At 38.6% G+C, this 26,493-nt stretch overlaps 1 protein-coding gene across 4 annotated transcripts; it reads left to right on the top strand.

Moving 5' to 3' along the window:
* The first annotated feature begins 278 nt into the window (after positions 1-278).
* On the top strand, positions 279-25,774 carry LOC142641587 (polynucleotide 3'-phosphatase ZDP). 4 transcript variants are annotated; one of them, XM_075816036.1, is made up of 10 exons: positions 279-839; positions 943-999; positions 1,860-1,931; positions 2,094-2,150; positions 2,852-2,928; positions 16,348-16,429; positions 16,600-16,716; positions 18,029-18,156; positions 21,816-21,885; positions 25,368-25,774. In XM_075816036.1, exons 1-10 carry the CDS (start codon positions 525-527, stop codon positions 25,413-25,415), a joined length of 1,023 nt encoding a protein of 340 aa, XP_075672151.1. In that variant the 5' UTR covers positions 279-524; the 3' UTR covers positions 25,416-25,774. The 4 variants fall into 4 exon arrangements, 3 of the variants coding, with proteins under 3 accessions (XP_075672151.1, XP_075672150.1, XP_075672152.1); XR_012845428.1 differs by having other exon boundaries at positions 346-839; positions 16,348-16,453; positions 21,800-21,885; XM_075816035.1 differs by having other exon boundaries at positions 346-839; positions 16,348-16,453.
* The last annotated feature ends 719 nt before the right edge of the window (positions 25,775-26,493 follow it).

Here is a 26,493-nt window from a genome sequence, read left to right on the forward strand (position 1 = left end):
ATCCTCTTATCTCATCCCCTTCCCTTATATGTGTGTGTTTATCAAATAAAAAAATAGTTACTTAATTCCATTCCATTCTTTTCCCTTACTTAAATACATTCCATTCTATTTCTCATGATCATTTCATTTCATTCTTTTATGAACTCCGAAATGAAGACATAAGAAATAATTATATTTTAGTCCCACATATTCATCTTCTCACAGGCTGATAATTTTACCCTAAAACGTTTTCGAATTTACATTGTGATCCAACTTGACCCGCTTCTTTCAACAATTACACATTGCGCCGGACAAACTAAAAAGCTTCTAAAATTATATCTTGACCAATCATTCTCTGGCTGTCAAAAATAAAAATTGAAAAAAGAGTTTAGTTGTAAGGGCATAAGTAACAGCTCTGCTTCACCGCCGGAAAGGGTAAACGCATATGATATTGATATTGATATTGATATTGGTATCTACTAGCTACCTGTGGCAACTGGCAAAGGCAACCGCCGCCGAAGTGTGCTTCCATAAAAAAGCCGGCAATGGCTTCTTCTTCTTCTCAGTACCAAATCAAAATCATGGCGGAGTATGCCAAGTCGGACCGGTCGTCTTGCAAGAAGTGCGCGAAACAAATCGCCAAGAAGTCTCTCAGAGTGGGAATGGTGAGCCGAGACGCGCGAGGCTTCGACATCACCAAATGGCACCATTTGGATTGTTTCCCACTTGCCTCAGCCCAACACTCACTCTCACCCTCACCCTCTCTTTCGCTCCACTCCATTAAGGGCTTCGATTCACTGCAGACTAGTGATCAGGAAGCGCTCAAGGAACTGCTGGATAAGTCTGTAGAAGATGGAAAGGTGTAATAGAACACACACAAACTAAATAAATATAAATGTTCGTCACCATTCTACTTAATACCAAATACCTTTTTTTTTTTTTTTTTTTTTTTCCCATTAACAGGTTCGCAAAAGAGACGAGGATGAAGTAGAAGAATCCGGGAATTCGAAAAAAGCCAAGGTAGCCAAATCTGTTTCATTCTCTCAACTGGTTTTATGATAATAATATAATTTACTAATTAATAGGTTCTTTAAGAAATTGAGCGTTTCAGGATTGTGCAGCAATCCTATCAAGTATTGATTACTGGTATGGGACCTGGGTAAAGATACAATACTTTTTTTTTTGCGTGGAATTTATGTTTTTTTTTTTTTTAAAATTTTTAAAACTTGACGTCTAATAGTTGAACCAAGGAACTTTAAACAACTATTCTAGTTTGCAGTTTTCATAATTATTGAAGTAATTTAGGTACCGAACATTAGAATATGCCCAAGCCCGATGATCTTAGAATCAATATGTTTTACTATTTCTCAACATTATTTAGTTTCATAAGAATATGGTCATGCTATCAATGTGTATTCAAGTTGAAAGTGTGGATTGAAATGAGTTCACCTGTGCATTTATCTGTCTTGTTGTAACCCATGCACAACAATGCATTATATATACATCTCATGAGTACATTAATAACAATTTTGACATGGATCTCGATGTTCTATGGAATAAGTTTAGTGCACCATTTACAATTCTACTACAGCCATTCCATATTTTCTTCTGGTGGGTGTGGGTATGATTCTACCCATGAAAGCTGTCGCTTGCTGGGTCATATGTATTGCACTTAATTCCTGGCGAATGTGGCCACATGTAAAAAGCATTTAATCACATAGGTTGTTGCTTTAACTTTAGGTGGATTATTGACAATTATGGATCATTTCTTTTAGTACAGTTCATCTTGTACACTGTTTCTCTACCTTCTTTAATTACCCTTTAATTGTTCAGTTGTATTTAAGTTTGTTGATCTTTACTTTTCACACAATTGCTTGTAGTTATCAACATCTCATGGGGAACCCAACCTAGAAATAGCCTTCTCTCTTTCTGACATCAAGGACAAGTACAAAGTATGATTCATTCCCATTGTTGCTTTTCTCTGTCTAACAATTCAATGGTTTTTGCACATCTATTGTTGGTCATAGTAGATATTGATTGTAATACTGATCTATATTTGAAAACTATGTAGCATCATACTAATTGCCTATTTCTTGCATACTTTCCTGACGCAGGATGCTACACTTCAACCTAAATGGAAGGCGTTCAAGACAATAATATTTCTTGAACAGGTGAGAATATAGTATTATATAAAGTTTTTTTAGGTTGCTTGTTTGGTCTCGGATACAGAATATGCGGTATAATATTATTATTAAATATATTTTTTATTTATGATTAAAAATCTGCACTGACTTACTCCAATCCGCTGTTTTCTCATTAGAGGAAACTTTTCTCCAATGAATAAATATGACGCCAAAATTGTATTTTTTTACTTTTCAAAATTCTATTGGACATATTCAGCCTAAACCCTAAAGATTGCTCAAACAACACTGGTTCCTGCATTTTTTACTGTTTACTGGCATGTATTTATTTTACAGCTGTTATTGGCAATATGATTGCTTATCAAGAGGAAAAAATTACTTTGTTTCACATACTTACAAGTCTTAAGTTGCACTTGTGAACTTGTGCCCACTAATATATTTGGTCTACAATAACAATGCTCAGCAGAAAAAGCTTTAAGTTTTTATTCTTCACATTCCTAGGTTGTCCACTCTCTCCACGGTTTCTCTGATGGATTTCCTAGATACTCTACTTTTGTTCCATTAATTATACGGCTGGTTTCGTTGTGTTTTATTTTCTAGTCATGTTTTGCTTTGCTGCTTTTCTTTGATTTGTACACTTCCTGATACACTTTTTGTTTTTTAATAAATTACAATTACCTATAAAAAAAGTTTTTATTCGTCACAAGGTCTATATGATTCACTTTTTGCAGGATGATGGTCTTCACAATTCAAATAAAATTGCAGCATTTGATTTTGATGGATGCCTGGTAAAAACATCTTTAAAGAGGTATGGCTTTTTCTTATGTTTGAGCAATTAAATTAAAAAAAAAAAATTTATTATGATTTTTTTTTTAAAATCATTTATTTTTGCCTACTTAGATTACCTTTGGCTACCAGACATATAATTATAAAAAATTATACAAAATTATATAATTTTTTGTAATGTTTATGTGCTATATATATTGATAATTTGAGAGTTACAATAGGAAGAGGATTGAATTATGGATGTTTTCGTTAGAAACACTAGGATGTGTCGATCAATTGAACTACAACACTCTTGGTTATGTACTATTTTATTTTGATTATGTAATTATTTTACACAATATACACGTTATACATGTTTTGAATTATGCAAGAAATGTAAGTGATTTTTTGTGCATACTAAACGGTAGAAAACGTTTTTAGCTCATTTTCAAGGTCAATACCAAACACAGAAAAATGAGATGGTTTTTTAGAAAATGTCTAATTTTCTAGAAAACATTTATGACGAAACAAATGGAGCAATACAAGGTATTGGCAAATAGATTTATAGTATGAAAGAAATTTCTAAAAACAAGCTGTCTCAAGTATTGGACCATAACTTGATGTGAAACATGGACATGTATTGGATTACAACTCTACGTGGGATTCATTTGACTTATTGGCATTAACTACATGTATTCTATTTTTCCATTCAGCCTGTTAACATGATTATGATGTTTGCTCAAATGATAGGCATTATGCAGTAACGTTATTGAAAGCTTACTTAAAGGTGCAAAGCACATAGCTCAACAGCCACAGTGCTTTAGACAGTTAAAGCGTGCAAAGAACTACACTTTTTATTTTTTTTATAAGTAATAAGATTTATTGATGTCAAAAAAGGGACACCCTAGTACACATGGAGTATACAGTGGTTAACAAATCAAGTACCAAAATTACATAAATCAAGAAAATCAAGAAAAGAAGTAAAGGGTTGGTTTTGCAAAGCCGACAACCAATCCAATAAGGTTCTAAAGAAAGATAACTTAAGGTCTGCAAAGATCTCTCATTATCTTCAAATCACGTGCTATTCTTTTCCTTTTTTTTTTTTTTTTGATAAGTAAGAATTATATATATACGAACGGCTACTCTATGCCTGAAAAACACAGAGCAACCCAGAAAATACAAGAAGAAAAAACAAAGAGAATCTATTCTTTTCCTTCTAAAGACACCACATTAAACAATGGGGAACAATTATCCATATATGTCCATTTCGTTGGCGACCAAACTGACCTTGCCAGCTAGCTAGGAGCCCAACAACTGACTTAGGCTTAACCTCACTTACTCCAAATAATCCCAAAACCATAGACCGCAGATTTATAGCAACCGGACAATGAAGGAAAATGTGGTCAACTGATTCACCATTACACTTGCACATATAACACCAGTCCAAAATTCAAACCTTCTTTTTTCTTAAATTGTCAATCGTCAAACATTTCCCCAAAGGAACAGTTTAAAAAAAGAAGGCCACTCGAGAAGGGATCTTCTACTTCCATATGCTTTTCCAAGGGATCTTTTACTTCCATATGCTTTTCCAAGGGAAAAATAAATCATTATTGCCAACTAAAAGAGAGTAATAAGCACTAACCATAAACCCCTTGTTTCTATCTAGTTTCCAACACATTTTATCCTCCCCAATCCCCCTTATAGAAGAGCCATATATGGTAATTATGAAGCTCAAGTAAGCCACCAATTCCCAATTGTTGGCATCCCTAAAAACACTTACATTCCAAAAGCATTTTGTGAAGTTGAAATGATATTGCCCACGACCGTGCGTAGTCAAGTAGCCAAAACTTTAGCAATAATTTTCTAAACACCCCCCAACAAGACTGATAGGGTGAAAATCCCTGACTTCTATTCTGTATTTTTTTTTTTTTTGGGGATGAGAGTAATGGAGGTAGCATTCAAACTTTTTTCAAACTGACCTTTAGCATAAAAGTGGTGAAACACAGTCATAAGATCTGGTTTGAGAATCTCCTAATAAGATTGGAAAATGCTATAGGAAAACCAACAGGTCTAGGCGATTTGTCACCATTAAAATCCTTAATGACCTCAAAAGTCTTTGTCTTGTCAAAAGGTCTCTCTACTCAGTCTGCTTTTTCTCCGAATATCGTTGGAAATTCCAACACATCTAGAAATGGCCGATCATCTTGTTGCTCAGAGTATAAATTCATAAAGAATTGAGTAATACAATCAGCAATCATATCCTAATTGGAAGAAAAACTCTCATTAACCATAAGATTCTCAATATTGTTATTTCTTCTATTCGAATTGGCCATTCTGTGAAAAAATATTGTATTGGAATCCCCCTCCTTCAAGTGCAGCACCTTAGACTTTTGCCTCCAACTAATCTTTTTTTTTTGATAGGTAATAACAAACTTTATTGATAACAAAAGTACAATGAATTTACAATAGTAAACTCACTGCACTGAAAGGAATACAAACCAATCAAAAAGAGAGGCTAACAGAATTAAGGAATTCAAACAAAGAATGACAATGCGTAAACCCCCAAATACGGGACCAATCAAACAAAGTCCTAAGTAGCAAAGACTTCACAGAGTCTACAAGTCTCTCAGTTTCCTCAAAAATTCGGGCATTGTGCTCCTTCCAAATTAACCACATAAGACATGCTGGAACCATATTCCACATATCTGAACTGTGACTCCCTAACCAATTCCACCATGTAGAGAGAAGAGAAACAACATTGTTTGGCATCACCCACTGAACCCCAAACAAACGAAGGACAACACCCCACAAGGTATGAGCAAACTTACAATGGATCAATAAGTGATCCACAGTTTCCTCTTCACATCGACAAAGGCAGCACCAATTAACAAGAGGTAAATTCTTCTTAATGAGGTTGTCTATAGTAAGAATCCCACTCCTAGCAGCTGTCCATAAGAAGAAAGCCACTCTTTTAGGTACCTTAACACACCAAATGCTCTTCCAAGGAAAAGACACCAACGGGACTGCTAGCAATGAGAAATAAAAGGAGTGCACATCAAAAACACCACTAAGATTCAATTGCCATATCATGGTATCATCACCCCCTCTAGGTAACTTGGATGATATATGCGCAAAAAAATCATAAAAGATCCCTGTCTCCCTATCTTGAAAAGCACGACGGAAGCGTAAATTCCAACTTCTACCACCCCCATCCGGTGCAAACTCAATCAAATCAGAAATCATAGCTGTCTTATCCACAGCAGTAGCAAACATTGCCGGATATAAATCTTTCAAGGCAGTAGGGCTACTCCAAGGATCATACCAAAATCTGATACGAAAACCCTCACCCGCCGCATACAACACATGGCCAAAGAAGCTCTCAGCCCCCTTCCTAATGTTCTTCCACATACCACATCCATGCGTCCCTCTAACAACTCTAGTACACCATCCCCCATTGGCCTCCCCATATTTGGAAGCTATAACTTGCCTCCATAAACGTGAGACCTCATTCCCAAATTGCCATAGCCACTTCCCAAGCAAAGCTTGGTTAAACAACCCAATTTTCCGGATCCCCAAGCCACCTACCTCCACTGGCCACACAACTTTCTCCCAAGCAACAAGTGAGAATTTAAAAACATCATTAGATCTCTCCCAAAGGAAATTCCTCTGAATCCTCTCTAATCTGTCCGCCACATGTTGTGGGATAGTGAACAAAGATAAAAAATAAGTAGGGAGACTTGATAAGGTACTCTTCGATAAAGTAAGTCTACCCCCTTTTGACAAATATAACTGCTTCCAACCTGCAAGCTTCTTTTCCATCCGTTCAATAATCGGGTTCCATATTGAGGAATCCTTATAGTGTTCCCCCAAAGGCATACCCAAATAAGACATGGGTAAACAGCCTACCTTACAACATAAAATACGAGCTAAGGCATCCAAATTCCCAACCTCACCAACCGGCACAATCTCACTCTTACCAACATTTATTTTCAATCCTGTGATAGCTTCAAAGAAAATTAGAACCATACGAATATGTAATAATTGTTCCTCGGATGCATCACAAAAGAGAATAGTATCATCAACAAACAAAAGGTGAGAGATATGCAAACCTCCACTTGCATTGGGATTTGCTTGGAATCCACTGAGGAAGCCTCCATCTTCTGTCCTTTTCAACATTTTACTCAACACCTCCATTACCAATAAGAATAGGAGTGGAGATAAAAGATCCCCTTGGCGAAGACCACAAGAGCTGCCAAAGAAACTAGCTGGAGACCCATTAATAAGCACTGAGAAACGGGCAGTAGAAATACATATTCTCATCCATCTCCCCCACTTCTCCCCAAAACCCATCCTCTCCATAAGGTAAAATAAGGCACTCCAACTGACATAATCATAAGCCTTCTCAATATTTAATTTAATAATCACACCCGGAATACCACTCTTCAATCTACTGTCCGAGCATTCATTTGCGATAAGAACAGAATCAAGAATCTGTCTTCCCCCAACAAAAGAATTCTCGAAGTTGGAAATAAGTTTATCTAAAACACAACGTAGTCTATGTGCCAAGACCTTTGAAAGTAGCTTGTACAAACTACCCACAAGGCTTATAGGGCAAAAATCTCTAATATTGACAGCACTAAGCTTCTTGGGTATCAAACACAAAAAGGTGGCATTGAGAGATTTTTCAAAGATACATTCTTTGTGGAAGTCTGCAAAAAAAGCCAAGATCTCCTTCTCAAGAACACACCAGCATTTTTGAAAGAAAGCCATAGTAAAGCCATCTGGACCAGGAGCCTTATCACCCTTAGCCTCCCGTAGGGCTGCAATGATCTCCTCCTTCTCAAACTCCCTTTCTAAAGAAAGTCTATCGGTTTCATCCAGATTTGCAAACTCTAGACCATCAATAGTGGGCCTCCAAGATTCAGTCTCCTGGTACAAAGACTTATAAAAATCCACCACTTGATCTTTAATTGTAGACTCATCCTCATACAAAATGCCCTCAACCTCCATAGCTCTCATAGTATTTGTACGTCTATAAGAATTAGCAAGCCTATGAAAAAACCTAGTATTATTATCCCCTTCTTTTAAGTACAAAGCCTTCGATTTCTGCCTCCAAGAAATCTTCTCCAAAGAAGCTAAAAACTCAATATCAGCCTTTATCTCAACTCTTCTTGCACTATCTGCCGGTGATAGAGAGTGCATCCCTTCCCTCACGTCTAAGTCCAAAAGCTCAGACAGCAAGCATTTTTTCCTAAAAGACACATACCCAAAAACATGTTTATTCCAATGCTTCAAATCTCCCTTAAGAGCCTTCAATTTACAAGCCAAAACATAACTAGGAGACCCCACAAAATGGTATCCATTCCACCAACCTCGCACAAGGTTCACAAACCCCTCCACCTTAAGCCACATATTCTCAAATTTGAAAGAAGACTTTCCCCTCGACATTCCACCTGCCTCCACCAGAAGAGGACAGTGGTCCGAAATCACTCGAGGAAGAGGCCTTTGAGTCACATCCAAAAAGTGATCCTCCCAATCAGCAGATACCAACACTCTATCAATTCTAGACATAGAAGGGTTCTTTGAGTCATGAAACCATGTATACCCACCCCCCACCAAAGGTATATCAACTAAAAAATTCCTCTCAATAAAGTCTGAGAATTTGAACATGGCTGGACTAAAAGAAGTGCACCCAAGACGCTCTGCTAGATATCTGATGATATTAAAATCACCAAAAACACACTAAGCTGCACTCCACCTCCCTCTCACACTATCAAGTTTAGTCCACAAAGCATCCCGAAGACCATCAGCATTCGGACCATACACCCCTGTACATATCCAAGCAAAACTGTCTGCCACTCCCTTTAACAAAATAGAAACAGAAAAGCACCCAACAAGACAATCCATTTTTTGATATGCCCTCGTGTCCCAAGCCAAAATAACCCCCCCTGCTGTATGAATGGCATCCAAAACTACCCAATCAACAAAAGGGCTACTCCAAAGACTTTTCACAACAGCAGAATTAACAAAATCCAATTTAGTTTCTTGGAAACACACTACATCACACTTCCACTCCGGGAGTAAATTCTTCACCGTACCCCTCTTTTGAGGATTGTTTAATCCTCTCACATTCCAAGATAAAATTTTCAAATTCATGGACAACTAACTGAACCCACCCCACAGGAATTCTCAATCCCTCTGGTTTGTCGACCAACTTGCCCCTCATAGTTGACGGAAGAAACTAAATTCCTCAATTCCCTCATACCTTTTTTAGTTGAAGAGGTATTACGACGAAGACCACTTGCCGTAGCTTGATTTTCCCACACTTTCTCAAGCTTTTGAAAGAAGGTAATACACTGTTGCTCACATGAATCAATAGGAAATCCCACAAATTTACTAAAGCCTTTAATCTTCCTCTTCACCCACACAGAAGGTTCCAGATCCTCCCCCACAAGAAAATCATCCAGTGCATCCTCTGATACTATTTCCAAGCCCCCGTGAGGATCCCACTTAGCCAAAGGTACACAGTCCAAAGCATCCCTACCCTCCTCATCCTTACCTGACCTCGTGGGGTTAACCCAGTCCAACAACAGAAGTTCATCTTCCTTAGAGTCAAAACCCAGCTCAGAAAGGGGAGAGAAACAATTTTTACCCAGTAGCTTGTGGTGGTGGATCGTATCGGACAGTTCAAAAACCGATAGAGGCGGGGAAACAGCGGGCTCAGCTATGACTGACTGCCCATCGGAGTTTAGAACAGCCCCGGAGTTTGGGGAGTCCTCCGTTGGACTATCGGCACCCATCATAGTGTCTCCTAAACAACCCACCTCAGCCCCGCTTGATTTAGAGCCCACCGAGAGACCACCGACAGCCCCAACCTCATCACCGTACCCATCAGACCTTGGAAGGACTCCACCCATCTCGCCGGAACCTAGAAACACCATCAGAAGCTTTTCGACAGAGCCGTGGGGGTCCGATCCTTCACTATACTGTGGTCCCACTGAAAAATCGCAAGTCAGAACCTCATCCACACACCGATCAGCCCTTGACAGGTCCCCACCCAACTCGCCGGTTCTCGGTGACAACTCTGGAGCCTTCTCAGCTGAGGCATGTGACCCCGACCCTTCTAATAAAGTGATCTTCTCAATTTCAGTACGTAGATTTACTTGTTCTAATATTTCCTCAGTTGTTAGAGGGTGAGTCTTCCCTTTAACGCCTAAAGCATCCAAATTTCTCCATAGTTGTTGCTTCTTAACAGTGACATTGCCAAACCCCATTTCATTCCACTTTTTAAAATCCAATTTCAAAGCCGCTAACTTATTAGCCAAAACATAGCTAGGAGATCCCTGAAACAAATAAGATGCCCACCAAACCTGCACTTTGTCTACAAACTTCTCTGTCCACAACCACATATTTTCAAAATGAAAAGGAGTTCTCCCTCTCTGTTGACTCCCACCCTCTAGCAAAATTGGAAAGTGATCCGATAAGACTCTAGGCATCCTTTCTTGGGACAAGTGAGTGAAATAATTTGCCTATAGTAGAGAGAAGAGAAACCAATCTATTCTAGATGCAGAGGAAGAATTGGACCATGTGTAAGTGCCCCCTTCCAAAGGAATATCCATTAGCCCATGAAGAGAGATAAAGTTAGAAAAGTCATACATAGCACGAGTAACTTACTGCCCCTAATCTCTCTGATGGAAAGCAGATTATATTAAAATTGCCTCTTAGACAGCATGGCACATTCCACCAATTGATAAGACCTACCAATTCTTCCCACAAAATTCGATGTTTCTTGTTTAAATTTGGACCGTAGACACATGAAAGCCCATTCAAACTGATTGCCAACATTTTTAAATTTGCAAGACTCTGAAATTGTCCCACTGCTTCCTCCACTTTTTCCATAATCCTACGATCCCACATAAGAAATAAATAACCCTAGAAGCACCTTCAGAACCTAGATACAACCGATCGATATAAGGAAAACTCCAAATACTTCGATCGATACCTCTTGTAATCTACTCCAATTTAGTCTCCTACAAACAAACAATATTAGCCCTCCAAGAACGCAGCAAATTACGTATTTAGAGCTGCTTTTCCAACTCATTCAAACCTCTAACATTCCAGGATAATAGCTTCAACGTCATAGGGAAACAAGCAAAGCCCTATCCCAACTAGTACCACTACGCCTTGCTGATGTAGTGCATAATTAATGGAGCTGAATAGACCCCTCATCTCCCCTAGTCCTGCCACTCCTGAACTCTTCAAATTTCTTGCATTATTTTCCTTAGCAACCCTCTGAAGTAACTCAGCTTCAACAGCCAACTAAAATTGGTTGCTTGCTCTTCCAAACCATTTAGAGATGTCCCTAGGAAATCATCAAACTCATTGAATCTACTTTGGAACCAATCTGAGTAAAGTTCTTTCTCCATGGACTTCTCCACACCCACTTCTACTTGTCCTTCACAATAATTATCCATGGCACCCAATGGCATGGAGAAAGCTAGTGGTCCAATAGATAGAGGCAACAAGCGACTCTCATTCGTTTGATAGCATCCACTGAATAGGTATCCAAGACCCAATTCTCCACTACAACTTCATCCTCTTTAACCTGAACATTTGACATCTCCATGTAGTCTGAAGACTTCAACGAAACCACCACCAACTAGTTTTGCTCAACTGAACCAATTATGGCATCACCCAATGGCAAAGAGATCTGAATCGGAATTGCCACCCTTCTCCCATTACGTAATTCAAGAATCCATTGCTTAGAATTACCCCATTTCTTGTTGACATTGCCAGAATGCTCTTGAAGGATCAATCGAAGGTTGCGTTGCAAGGCCTCATCACAATTGGGTGTGGGTATCGGCCCCTTTAGAGTCTCCATAGACTCATCGAAGCCAAGAAACTTAGCTGCAGCACCATCGAAGAGTAGTTCACTACTGGGGTTAGTATTGCAGTGCTTGTTGTTTTGAATTGTAATTGAATCGGCCTAGTCACCGCTGCATCGGAACTGAAGGACACTGGGGGACTCATCTTGGTGCTTGTTGGGACCCATCTTGCTACATCGGTTCTCCTAGACACCAGACTCCCCATCTTGGTGCTTGCCGAGACCCATATTGCTGCATCCGAACTCGAAGACACCAAAGGACCCAACTCTGTGCTTGCCAGGACACATAACTTAGAGCTCGACTTCTGAGGGAGAGATTGATGGCGAATGGAAACATGGTTATGGGTGCGCAACAAGGGTGCTGTACCGTTTGGGCCTCCACTCTGAAATGGGTTTGGGGTTGGGCTTATAAGGATATGCATTGGTGGGCTTAAAGTGGGGAGCCATGGGTTTCAAAAGAGTTGGGCCCACTTGATGGACTCTAGACCATTTGACCTTCCACTTACCATCCAGATCACGTTCCATACTAAAAGAGACATCCAAAATCAATCCTTCTTCCGTGCCATTAGAAACAATGCCATTTATAACCGACAAAATTTTCGCCCCAATATTTGCTTTTTCCTTCTTAGCATTCCTCTCACGAAAATCCTGGTTTTGACTACTTAGGATATTTTTCAAATTTTGAAAGTTTGGAATTAATTGCTTTCCTTTATTACCTCCACCATCTTCCCTCCGACAGCCTTCTGCCACTGCTAACATGTGAGTTTTGGTATCTCTTTGTTGGCACTTCTCCACTATTGTTGGTTTCAAGACAGACTGGGATGGCAGTTTGATTGCAAGAGTCTCAGGAGCGATAGCCTTCCGTAGATGAAATCCAAACCCTCTCCAACCACTACCCAATTTTCCTTTCGGCACCACAATGAAACCTTTTCGGCGGCTATGAATAAGTTCTGAGATCATAAAAAAACTACCATATGCATTGGAGCCCAATTGCAGGATAAAAACTTTATCTCCAACCCTAAAGGTACGCGCTAAATTTCTAGCAGATACATTGGACATGAGATCCTTCACAATAGCTAGCAAAAGCCTCACACTCTCTTTAGCCATGACAACAACGTATAGAGTAAATACATAACATGTAAAAAGTATCTCCTCTTCAATTGAGAATTCTAATGTTTTTGACTCAACTAAAACGAAAATGGAACCTCCCATGACAACAGGAAAAACAAAAGAAAAACAAAAATTTGTTGACTAATCCGAGGTAGCCAAGCCTCCTCTCATGGGGAAACTCCTACTAAGAGAAGATGCTCCCAAACAGTACCAAACAGTATGAGGACCTCAGATGTCTTATTGCACTTTTCTAATAAGTGCAAGTGTTCTTTTTAGTGCTTTTTATTTTTTGTATAAAAAAGATATGTATTATTGAATTTAACTGTTGGATCTCCCTTGATTGTTATACAGATACCAAATATTGTGGTGTGATACACTAGACATAAGCGAATCTATTATTACTTCTCAACTCAATTAATTTTAGAAGAAGAGAGAAATAAATCAAACAAACCGCTTAGCACCAGTAATAGCCAATCAAGAAGATGACAAGGGTTATAAACGTTGTGATGACAATGATGACAGTCCTTTGCTTTGTTCTTTACATCTGGGTCTAGAGACCTTTGCGCTTAACTGCGCATCACACTTTCACAAACACTACTAGGCAGTTTTAGCCACAGATCAAGGCCCCAAGCATTCTTAAGGTTTATGGCTTTGCCAAAGGGAACAGGTTTGTATCTCTGTTGTGGTGTGTGTGGGTTGGAGGATGGGGTGGGTGGAGGTTCTCATGCTTCTTTGTTCGAGTACTAAATACCCTAACCGCTTTACATGTTTTCACCGCCACAAACACAACAGCCCAGAAAAACCCAAAACCCACCAAGACCACCACCAGTTGAAAAATAAAACCATAAAACTTCAACTACCAACACAACACCACCATTACCACCGTTACCCAAAATCAACCACAGCCACCAGCCATCTCACAACCACAGCCACCAGCCATTTCACAACCACAACCACCAACCATTGCACAATCCAGAAAATCCTATCAAACGGATACCCACCACAAACCGTACCCACCCACCATCAACAATGGCAAAACAACGTCGTCCACCTCAATAAGCCATGACCTCATTCTCTCACTCGTCTCGCATCTCCAATCCCTCAAATCCGACTAGGATAATTATCCAATTCGGCGTCATTTTCCTCTGAATAATTCTCCGATCCCTTAATCTTCTCTGCTATCTCCTTCAGGTCCTGCCGATTTGTTGATTTCGATACCCAATTGGATTGGACTAGTTTCGCTATGGACCCCATTTCGCTTTTTTTTTTTTTTTGATAAGTAATAAAGAAAATTTCATTGATATGAAAAAGAGAGAGTCACCCAAGTACACAGGGAGTATACAAGGGAGAACAAATCAAAGACGAACATTACAAAAGTCAAGAAAATCCAAAATAGAAAGAAAAGGATGGCTTCTCCACACAGAGAACCAATCAAGTAAGGTTCGAAAAAAAAGAGACTTAAGATCAAGCATGGAACTCTCGATGTCTTCAAAACATCTACTATTTCTCTCCTTCCAAATACACCACAACAAGCAATGAGGAACGGCCTTCCAAATATCTCTATTACGATGGCGACCAAAACGACCTTGCCAGCAAGGCAAAAGCCCAACAACAGACCTTGGCATAACCCAGCAAACTCCAAATAAACCGAATACCATATCCCACAACTCCATGGCAACCGGGCAATGAAGGAAAAGATGGTCAACACTTTCACAATTGCACTTGCACATATAACACCAATCTAGAATGCAAACTTTTCTTTTTCTTAAATTGTCAACAGTCAGACATTTCCCCAAAGTTGCAGTCCAAACAAGGAAAGCGACTCTAGAGGGGATCTTCTGCAGAAGAAGAAGAGCCCTTAGCTTTAAGAGCGGCGAATCTGGCAGATGGATCGGAGTTGTTGTCGTTGGTTGATTTGTGTGATTGAGATTGAGATTGAGATTGAGATTGAGATTGAGATTGAGGAACAACGGATGAGGAGGAAGGTTGAGATTTTTTGAGTGATTGGAAGCAAAGGTCGAGATCAGAGTCTATGTAGTTGGGAGAGACTTGGGACATGTGAGAATCGAGAGGTAGAAGATGAGAACGAGAGAGAGAGAGAGAAGCAAACTGCAATAGACAAAGGAAAGGGAAAGAGGGGCACGTGTGATGGGAAAATAAAATTGTATTATTTTATTATAACATTCAGCTATAGTGAGCTGCTAGAGATGACAACTCATTGTACCTTAGTGTAGAAAATTATAGCATTTGACATGTTTGATGTAGTGTCTTTTTTGTGTGTTGGTTGTTATTAATAGCATTTTAGCATTCTTGATGTGAATGCTTTAAGAGCATTCTCATCAACAATTGTAAAAATTTTAGCATTTACAATTTTAAAACACTACTTTTATAATTTTAACACCTCATTTTATAATATACCAGACATCAAACATTCTATTTTTTTTACAATTTCATTTAAATATTTTTTCTTTAATATTTTTATTCATTTTTTTACAACTTCATTTAATTTTTATTCTTTCTTTTAAAGAAAGCGGGCCCATCTGAATAAAAAAAAATATAAGTTTTACAATTTGTGAACAGTGCGGTCTCAAATTTGAGATTGCACTGTTCATCAATGCTAAATATTATAGCATTTAAAACACTTGATGAAAGTGGTTTTTTAGAGTTTGGTGTGTCAAATGCCAAATATTTGGCATTTGACACACTTGATAAGAATACTCTAAGAGTATTTCACTAGGAATGCTGTTCCTAAAACAAGTGCTTGAGCAAAATATTAAATTTTGCTTGACGTAATCCTGTAATCCCTCACACAAACATCCCAAATCACTATTCAATTTACCAAGCTTTTTTTTTTTGGGGGGGGGGGGGGTGGTGGTTCCTATGAATGTAATTTGCTTGACAAGTTTGTTCATTTCCTAAGAGTGATTTTTGCCCTCTGGAGCTCTTACTATACATAATGATCTGTTTATTTTTATTTGTCAAGTTTTTAACTTCATTTTGTGACTGGTGGTAAGCAATGTTATTTATACCTGGTGGATTCCTTCTCTATAGTGCAATTTGGCCAGCTTATTAATTGATCGAGCTGTTTATGTTATTGCTGAGAAAGATTCCAAAACCAAATTTGGCAGTTTATCAGAATTGTTGAATCAGCCATACAATGTTAAACTGTTGGATCTCTAACATTATCTGACTTCTCCATTCGTGATTATCTTAGTTTTTTTTTTGATAAGTTATTTGTCTCAGTTTGATTACTTGATTAAAATGAATGCTCTGGGAATTTAACCTGTATTGATTGCTTAGCTAGCTTATACTGTTAATGATCACGGTCAAAGTCTATGTAAACTATTTCTCTCCTGATTGGTTGTCCTGTTTAATTCCGGAAACATTTTTCATGTGTAAAATTCATCTCACTAAGATTATTGGAATAAATTGATTAACAACCTGATATTCTGCTCTACTTTCTTTCAGAGTAGGTGCAGATGCATGGTCCCTTATGTATCCTTCAGTTCCTGATAAACTACAGGGTTTGTACAATGATGGCTTCAAGCTGGTTTGTTTCCCTTCTTCATTGAAAGTTAGTTGAAATTTTAATAATTGTGCTGTAGTTCCCACATTTTTTTTACAGTACTTCTTTCTTTCTTAATTTGTAAGTGTTACTTTAGCATGGCAGTTTTGGTTCAATAGTTTTTTGTAGCTTTCTATTGTAACCATCATCATCAGGTAATCTTCACCAATGAATCAAATATTGAGCGCTGGAAGAAAAAGAGACAGGTAGCGGTGGACTCAAAAATAGGACGCCTCAACAATTTTATCAAGCGAGTAAATGTCCCAATTCAGGTAGTCTTTGTGTGTCTTTGTGATGTTATTTACAATCACAAGCCAATTGTAGTGAAATCATCTTTTGGTTAAGTAGGTACTTTTTTGGAAATCGAGGCATTTGGTAGATGGATTAAAATAATTTAGTTACTTTTGGTTCATAAGCTTTTAATTTTATTAGTAATATATGTTAAGAAGTTGATAACCAAATCCTTTTGACAATCACAAGCCAATTTTAGTGAAATCTTTTTTTGGTTAAGTCTGTACTTTTTTGGAAATCAGGGGATTTGGTAGATGGATTAAAATAATTTAGTTATTTTTGGTTCATAAGCTCATAATTTTATTACCAATATATGTTAAGAAGTTGACAATCAAATCTTTTTGCCATGACATCAAGTTTCAAATTATTCTGGTTCTCTAGTTCTTCGGACCTGAATTTCGAATTTTTCAGTAAGGCAGTTGGCGTAAGATAGATGCAGGAAATCTTTCTATGTGCTTGCCATGAGTTTAGGATTAGGAGAATTTGTGAATCTAGGGTCAAAAGTTGTAGGAGAAATGGTTAGGGCTTAAAATTTACTAGAGTTTAATAAGATGGGGAAAACAAAAGGCAAGAGCAAACGAGGGTCTAGAAATTTATTTATTTTTGGATAAGAAATGAAAATTTTGTTGATCAAAAAAGGAAGCACCCGTGTACGCCGGGGATGTACTTGGGGAGTAGTACAAGTAATCTTTCAAATTACAGTGCTCAAGCATTTCTAGAAAATTAGAACAGGGAAAAGGTTTAAAAGCAACACTCCAATCCAGTAAAATATGAAAAAAAAAGAGATTTATGGCCCGTTTGGTAGAGGAGTTTGAGTAATGTTTTTTTGAGTCTTTTTGAAATACATGTGGGTGAAAAAGTAGGTGAAAATGCGTGTAATGTTGTTTAAAAACTGAAAAAGTTTGTTTAAGATACTCTACCAAACGGGGCCTTAATCTCAAAAAAAGAATAGACCGTTCACATCCCTTAAAGCATCTCACATTCCATTCCCGTCAAGACACCACATATTGCAATGCGGCACAATCCTTCAAAAGCTATATTTCAGTGTCTACCAAAGGTACCTTGCCAAACTTCTGACAAATCAAGGGCCTCTATTGTAGGGCCGAGTATCTAGAAATTTATAGGAAAATTATAGGCAATAATACTATTTTTCAAAAAGAAATGGAATATATGGTTTAGGGCCTCTATTGTATCACTTGTCCTATCAAATTTATTCAATGAAATAATAGCTCGCATTGATGTGAAAAATATCCAGTAAAATATGCAAGTTGAATTGCAATTATCTTTGTGCAGGTTTTTATAGCTTGTGGGTTAGGTGAATCTTCCATCCAGGCAGCAGACCCCTTTCGTAAACCCAAACCAGGGATGTGGCATGTTATGGAGAAGCACTTCAACTCTGGCATTTCCATTGATATGGATCAGTTAACTTTCCATTCCCTTTGTTTCTTTGCTTTGTTTCTATGACAGATTTTCTCAACATTGAGCAAAATTTTCAGTGCTATCTTGTCCATTCTTCTATAGGAATTTATTTGTGTTGTTTACGGTGAAGGTGTATAGGGTTTGATTAGTAAACCCTAATACAAAATATTATTTATATATAAAGTACATGATATTACTGTTTTGCCCCTATTACTCATAACACTCCACCTCAAGCTGGAGAGTATAACTGCCTGGATGTGTTTTAGGATACCTCACAATTTGAATAACTGCCTCCCAATGTGGAAGGCGAGGATCTTTCATAAACTGGCTCAGAACACTAACTGAAATTGTTATATCTGGGTGAGCAATTGTGAGATAATTCAGTTTACCAACCAGATAATGATATCTCTCAGCATTAGATAACAACTCCCCCTGATCTTCATACAATTTGACATTAGGATCCATAGGAGTCTCCACTAGTTTAGATCCTAACAAGCCAGTTTCTTCCAAAATAGCCAACACATACTTCCTTTGTTATAAAATGATACCTTCTTTAGATCGTGCTACCTCAATACTCAAGAAATAACGAAGTTTACCCAGATACTTAGTTCGAAAGGAGTTTTGAAGGTATCTTTTCAAATCATCAATACCTTGTTTGTCATCTCTAGTGATTATAATATCATCAACATATACTATCAACAAAATCTTTCCTCTGTCAGAGGTATGAGAAAACACAGAGTGATCAAAGTGGCAACGTCGCAATCCAAACTTTTAACACCACTTCACTGAATTTACCAAACCAAGCTCTGGGAGATTGTTTAAGACCATAGATGGCCTTATGCAACCGACACACTTTTCCAGACTCCCCCTGAGCAACAAGCCCAGGTGGTTGCTCCATATACACCTCTTCCTTCAAATCACCATTCAAGAAGGCATTTTTAACATTTAACTGGAATAATGGCCAGCCCAAATTAGCAGCCAAGGAGATCAAAATCCGGACAGAAGAAATTTTAGCAACAGGTGAGAATGTCTCGGCATAGTCAACACCGTATGTCTGGGTATACCCTTTGGCAACCAAGCGAGCCTTCAAACGCTCAATAGAACCATCAGACAAATACTTCATAGTATACACCCAACGACAGTCAGCAGTAATTTTCTCTGGAGGACGAGTAACTAAAGACCAAGTAGCATTTTCAGATAGGGACGACATTTCTGCCTCCATAGCAGACTTCCAACTAGAGATGGACATAGCCTCCTGGACAGACTTAGGAACAACAGTAGAATTTAAGGATGTGGTAAAGGCATGAAGAGATGGAGACAAGTGACCATAAGAGACAAACTGAGAGATAGGGTGAGAGGTACAAGAATGCTAACCTTTGCGCAAAGCAATTGGAAGAGATGTAGGATCAGGAGTCGGATCACTAGGCGGGGTAGAAGTCTCTGTTGGAGGTTTCTGCCGACGACAATATACCTGGAGTGGTTTTGGAGGAGATTTAATAGGAGACACAGGTGGTAGGAGAGGAAGACAAGGAGGAGAATTGTCACTAGTAACCGAAGGAGAGAAATAGGACTGAGATTCATCAAATGTGACATCGGCACTAATGAAACGACGCCGAAGAGTAGGTGAGTAATATTGGTATCCCTTTTGAGTACGAGAATACCAAGAAAAACACATTTAATGGATCTAGGATCAAGTTGTCACTCCCTGGACCTAAGATATGAACATAGCACACACAACCAAAGATCTTAGGAGGTAGATGAAACAAAGGTGCATCAGGAGAAAGCACAGTATAAGGGTGACTACCTAGAACAGTGGAAGGCATACGATTAATTAGGTGACAGACAGTGAGAACAGCGTCACTCCAATATGATTTGGGAACATGCATATGAATCTTTAAGGCATGAGTGACCTCTAACAAATGACGCATTTTGCGTCTAGCAACACCATTTTGTTGTGGAGTATGGGGGCATGAAGATTGGTGAATTATACCATGATCATCAAAAAATTGAGACAAAGATGTATGAAAATATTCACAAGCATTATCAGACCGAAAAATACGAAGTGAAGCATTAAACTGAGTCTTTATTTCCATATAAAATGATTTGAAAATTGAGTACAATTCAGACCGTTCTTTCATAAGATAAAGATAGGCAACTTTAGAATAATAATCAACAAAAATGACAAAATATCTAAATCCCAACAATGAGGAAGTGTTTATTGGACCCCAAATATCAGAATGAACTAAATGAAAAGGACTGCTAACACTACTCTCACTCCTAGAGGCAAAAGGCAACCTATGGTGTTTACTTAACTGACATGCTTCACATTGTAAAGACTCAATTTGACGACACGACGGAACTAACGACTTCAAATTCTTGAGAGATGGATGACCAAGGCGACAATGATGCTGAACAGGCGAGATAGACAAATGATAAGCCGCTAAACGGGAAGAACCACATCGATCCAGGTAATAAAGTCCACCGGCTTCATGCCCTCCACCAATAATCTTCCTCGTCATGAGATCCTGAAAGATACAATGAGTGGATAAAAAAATGGCAGCACAATTCAAAATTTTAGTAACCTTACTAATTGATAAAAGGTTAAAAGGAAAATCAAGAATATATAAGATAGAAGAGAGAGAAAGATTAGGACTAAGATTGGCAGTGTCCAATCCAGAAACTATAGTGGCTGAGCCATCTGCCAATGTAACATTGGGAAGACTACTAGATTGCTCAAGGTCAGAGAGTAAACTTGAGGTATTTGTCATATGATCAGTAGCACCTGAGTCAATGACCCAAGGGTCCTGAGTGGCAAGACAAGCAGCGGAAGTACCATGTTGAGCCAAAGTAGCAGTAGAATCAGACCCAACAAAGTTGGAATGCAGAGATAAGAGGCGATTGTACTCTTCCTCAGGAATAGAGACTACTCTGGATGTTGGTGGAAGTGACTGTGAAGGCTGTTCTTGAACTTGAAAACTAGCTTGATGAGCCGAGGGTTTACCATACAACTCCCAACAAAAGTCTATTGTATGATTCTCAAATCAACAAATCAGAGAACGTATTGAAGAAGAGAAGAAAATCAGACCATGGTTGAAACCCCCAGAGTCTAGTCCAACAAATCAACCCAAGGCTGCCTGAACAGATAATCAGAGAACGTATTGAAGAAGAGAAGAAAATCAGACCATGGTTGAAACCCCCACTTGAAAAACTCTAGTGGCGGCGCGTGGATTAGCGAGTGGGCTACGATGGCTTGCCGGAGGAGGGCGAGTAAAACCATGCCTCTCTCGCAGTTAGGCGACATCGATTTGGTGTCGCGAGACCCGAGAGAGGGTCATTGGCGCCGGACAACTCCTTCAGCCACTAAATCGATATCGTCAGAGGTCTCTGTTAGGGTTGTCGGAGCTAGCGAGGTGCTGTTATGGTTGCCGGCGACAATAGTATCGGTGGGTGGTGGTTGGAGGATTAACAGCAACGGTGGGTTGGTGGCTTTGATACCATGTTTACAGTGAAGGTGTATAGGGTTTGATAAGTCAACTCTAACACATAAAATATTATTTATATATAAAGTACATGATATTATTGTTTTGCCCCTACTACTCATAGCAATTTGGATACTTAATTTTATAATATTTAATTCTCCAAAAGAATCTCTGCATTGTAGATCCTTTTACGTTGGTGATGCAGCTGGGAGAGAGAATGATCACAGTGATGCTGATATTAAATTTGCGGAGGTAAAATTTTGGTTTTATTGGAGCATATTTATTATTTTTATGTGGTAGTCTTGTTTCACTGTTCCACATTAAGTCTTGTGATTCAATAATTTTTCACCTCCATTCTTGTGTGATTCTTTTTCCAATCGGTTTTACCTGTATTTTTGTATTATTGTGCTTTCCTTTCTCTGTCTGCTCACACTACTTCTCAGTGATGCTTGATCCAGACAAGTGAAACTTTTGCCTCTGGAACATGATATTTTTTATAATTTTTTCCTTTTTAAAATTTTTAATAAGGTTTTCAGATGGCAATCTTGCTAGAGTTTCTTAATAGTTTAGAACAGAAAATATCTCTTTTTTTTTTTTTTTTTTTTTTTTTTTTTTGAACGAAAGATAGACAATTTTATTGAAACATACTCTGGTGTTTACAAGTAAGGCCAAACTAAAACAGAATGGCATAAGGGGGTGCAGACTACATCTCAGTCATAACCCCAGATAGGGTGACATACAAAGCCTAACCAAGGATAGGCAGAACTGAAATATCTAGCTCTAACATCACACCTGCTGTGCTGCCAAAAGGTTTTGGTACTCGGTCAACAAACTAGCTGCACTTTCCATGATCCATCGTGGCTGTAACTGAACGTGCTTGAAGTAGTATTTATTTCGTGCATTCTAGATGCTCCAAGCCGTGATTGCCCACCTGTCCAGCTCCGATGCCTCCAGCACGTTCTGCATGTGTTTGAAAAGCAGGAAGAAATCAGCTGCATCGTTACTACATTTCTATACTTGACCTCTGACCAACGTCCACACGTTTCTCGCAAACGGACATGTGCCCAAGCCGAGGAGTGTTTAGCCAAGGCAGCGGATTTCAGTTGAAGAGCTACTCTATATGCTGTCTTCACAGAGAACGTTTTTTGCTTTATTCTCAGTCCAAATTAGCGTGTCCTGGAATCAAGATGGTTGAGGGGAAGAGTTGAAATTTCTTCACGTGTTCTTGGGGTGAATGTTGCTGATAGTTTACCCCTATCCCACTGCCGTGAGCTCTGGTCTATCAAATCACATACCTTCATCTCTTCATTGGGCTCATGTAAGAACACTGGTGCGTTAGGGAGCCATTTGTGTGTGGTAACCCCGATTCTGCTACCGTCCCCAACCTGCCATGTAGACCCCTCCCTTAACACATCTCTTGCAGTTAACAGTGACCTACAAACAAAAGAAGGATTAGAGCCCAATTCTGCCATCAAGAAGTTGCAGTTAGGAAAATACCTCACCTTATACACCCTATAGAAGAGTGATTGTTCATTATGAATGAGCCTCCAAGCTTGCTTAGCCAGCATTGCCAAATTGAAAGCCGAGATGTCACGAAACCCCATGCCTCCCTTCTTTTTTTCTTTACACAATTTTTGCCAATTAATCCAATGGATCTTCCTTTCATCCTTGGTTTGACCTCGCCAGTAATTTGATAGAAGGGAGTTAATTTTGTCACAAATGGCTTTTGGAAGTTTGAATAGACACATGGAGCAGGTGGGTATGGCTGGGGCGATCGTCTTAATTAGGATCTCACGACCTGCTTTGGATATAAGCTTTTCCTTCCACCCCATCACCCTTTTTGTGATTTTTTCTTGAAGCTCCTTGAAGGTATTGACCTTTGATTTTCCACTCACCATTGGTAGTCCCAGATATTTTTCACAATCCGCCATAGTTCTTGCCCCCATCATCTGTTGGATAGCCCTTCTCACCTCTGGTTTGGTATTTGTGCTAAAAAACAAAGATGATAGCTTGGCCGGATGCAGCTTCATAAGTCCCCAAGAGATCAAGTAATCTTTGACACTCCTCCACAGTGGCATGACAAAATAAGAGGCTATCATCAGTAAACAAAAGGTGAGAAATGCACACCCCTTGTTGGCTAGATTTTATACCTCTCAAATTATGGCACTTTTTGGCTTTTCTTAACATGACAGACAAACCTTTAGCACAAAGCAGGAGCAAGTATGGGGATAGTGGGTCACCCTGTTTTAGTCCTCTTGATGGTTTAATGATACCACATGGCTTCCCATTGATTATGATTGAATATGAGGCTGTTGTGATTGCCTTCATAGCCAACTGTACCCATCTAGTGTCAAAACCCAGTTTTACCATTATTTGGCGTCAAAAGCCCCACTCCACTTGGTCATAAGCCTTGCTAATATCTAGCTTGACTGCCATTTGTCCCATCTGTCCTTTTCTTCGATTCGTCATCCTGTGTAACAACTCATATGCTATAGTAGTATTATCAGTGACAAGCCTATTAGGGACAAAAGCACTTTGTGCATCAGAGATCACCATAGGGAGGACATGTTTCAAATGGTTAGCTATAACCTTAGAAACAATTTTGGATATTACATTAAACTTATGGGCCTATAATCAGACATGTGTTTCAATTCATTGTTCTTTGGGATTAGTACAATATGTGTAAAATTCATTTTATGCAACATGTGGCCAGAATTTAAAACTGAAAGAACTACTATTGTCACATCTTGACCCACTATATGCCAATACTTTTGAAAGAAGAAAGGGGACATACCATCTGGTCTGGAGGATTTTGAGGGGTGCATCTGAAACAATGCTTGCTTGACTTCCTCAAACCTGTACCTTTGGAGTAAGGTTGTATTCATTGCTGGAGTGACTAGGTGATCCACTGAGTTCAATACCCGGCTAAAATCTGCCGGGTTGGAGGATGTGAATAATTCCTGGAAATAATTGGTGGCTGTCTCGGCAATTTGGTCATTGGATGTGCACCATACCCTGGTTTGAGAAGTGATTCCAGAAATATGGTTTTTCCTACGTTGTTAGCTGGCCCTTTGGCAGAAGAACTTTGTGTTTTTGTCGCCCGCTGGTAACCAAATGGATCTTGATCTCTGACGCTAGAAGAATTCATCCTGATGGAGGAGTGCATTGATCTCAATTTTCAATGCTTTGATTGTTGGCTGGTTTGCGGGATCATTTTGTAGTGATAATTCCAGAAAATATCTCTTTCAAGTACTCTATAAATGACTTAAATTTGGGATGATATAACTAGGATTGTCCTGGAAACTTTACGTTATGAAACTGTCAAATAGCATTTCATAATGTCGACTTATAGTGGTCTAAGACTCTAAGCTGGTCCTGCAGTCTGAGGCTTCATAGCTTCCTCTTTGTCTGAAGTTTTGATGCCAACTTATAGTGGTCTAAGCTGGTCTTGCAGTCTGAGGCTTCTTAGCTTCTCTTTAGCTGAAGTTTTGTATTTTATTTTTGAAGTTCAATTAGATGATTAGCCCAACAATAGCCCTTCTTTAATATATATAATTTTTTGTATATCTGAAAATGCTTTTTAGTATTTGGACATCAGCAAGGCTGGTAAAACCATTACTTTTCCAGTGTGCTGTGGCAGTCAGCATTATATATGACGTTGTTTGATGCACATAAATATCCTGGGTTAAAGAAGGTTTATTATTTTCTGCACAAAATTTTCTTTGTGATCGCAGGCCATTGGTTTGAAATTTTATGTCCCTGAGGAATACTTTGGTGCCTGAGGGGAATTTAGTGGTCATTGGCTTCTCAAGGATTGACATCAGTGTCACTTTGGCAGTTAATATTGCACTGACTAGCGAGTGATCGTTTACTGAAAATTATCCTAATTACTAATTAGTCATGTTTGCATTGGGATCTCTGTGGAAACTTTTGTATAAAGCTGAAAGCTCAAGTAGAATAGAATTTTCCCTTGATTGGGTTTTCTTTTCTATACAGCTTAAGTAGAATAGTATTTTGACTAAATTTTCTTACTTGGGTCCTCTGTGTGTGTGTGTGTGTGTGTGTGGTGAGTTTAGAACTGGAATACTTTGTACCCTGATTATTGATCAGTTAATCGTTGTTTTGGAGAATTTGGATTTAACTGGAAATTTTTTCATATATATATATATATATATATATATATATATATATATATATATATATATATATATATAAAACAAGGGTTATCTTAAGAAAGGATCCTAAATAATTAGTTGTCACCGACTCACCATGACAACAATTAGCATGAATATGAGAAATGGGTGATTTCCAGTTTCCACAAATGGTTCACAAGATAATTTATTGCTCTCATCATTCTTCCTGTATCACGGGTTGTTTAAACTTAACACATCAATATAATATAGAGAGTACGAACCTAATGAGAGGGCAACACAAGCCATGCCAAGTTACTCCAACGTGCATGTCCACTGCGTTGCACGTGTGTTGAGTTGATATGCGTTACACCGGTCCTTATTGGAATATAACTATGGAATACTGAAGTAGAGGCTGACCCATGCAGCCACATAGGTTTGGGTACCTAACATATTCCCAAGTCCATACCTTAAATTTGGACTTAATATCTGGTTTGTTAGACATTTACCAATAACAAATGAGTTGGTTATGGGTTACTAGGCATACTTTTGGGCCTGTTTGTAGGTTGGGCTCACATATGGCTACTTGGTTTGGCCCGATTACAATTTAATCAGCAACAATTATTTGTTATATTTGATCCCCTAAGGGTTTTTTTTTTGATGAACCCCTAAGGGTTTAGATTAAAGTAAATCATTGAAAATGTTAGTTTAACACCCAATTTAAAAGGGT

This window comes from Castanea sativa, chromosome 6 (assembly GCF_040712315.1).
Source record: "Castanea sativa cultivar Marrone di Chiusa Pesio chromosome 6, ASM4071231v1".
Lineage (NCBI taxonomy): Eukaryota > Viridiplantae > Streptophyta > Magnoliopsida > Fagales > Fagaceae > Castanea > Castanea sativa.

Excerpts from the sequence above, each read along its gene's own strand:
- LOC142641587 (XM_075816035.1), top strand. The coding sequence starts at position 525 with ATGGCTTCTTCTTCTTCTCAGTACCAAATCAAAATCATGGCGGAGTAT. Across the intron at positions 1,000-1,859 it reads GGAATTCGAAAAAAGCCAAG|TTATCAACATCTCATGGGGA; the intron begins GTAGCCAAATCT and ends AATTGCTTGTAG. Across the intron at positions 16,454-16,599 it reads GTTTCCCTTCTTCATTGAAA|GTAATCTTCACCAATGAATC; the intron begins GTTAGTTGAAAT and ends CATCATCATCAG.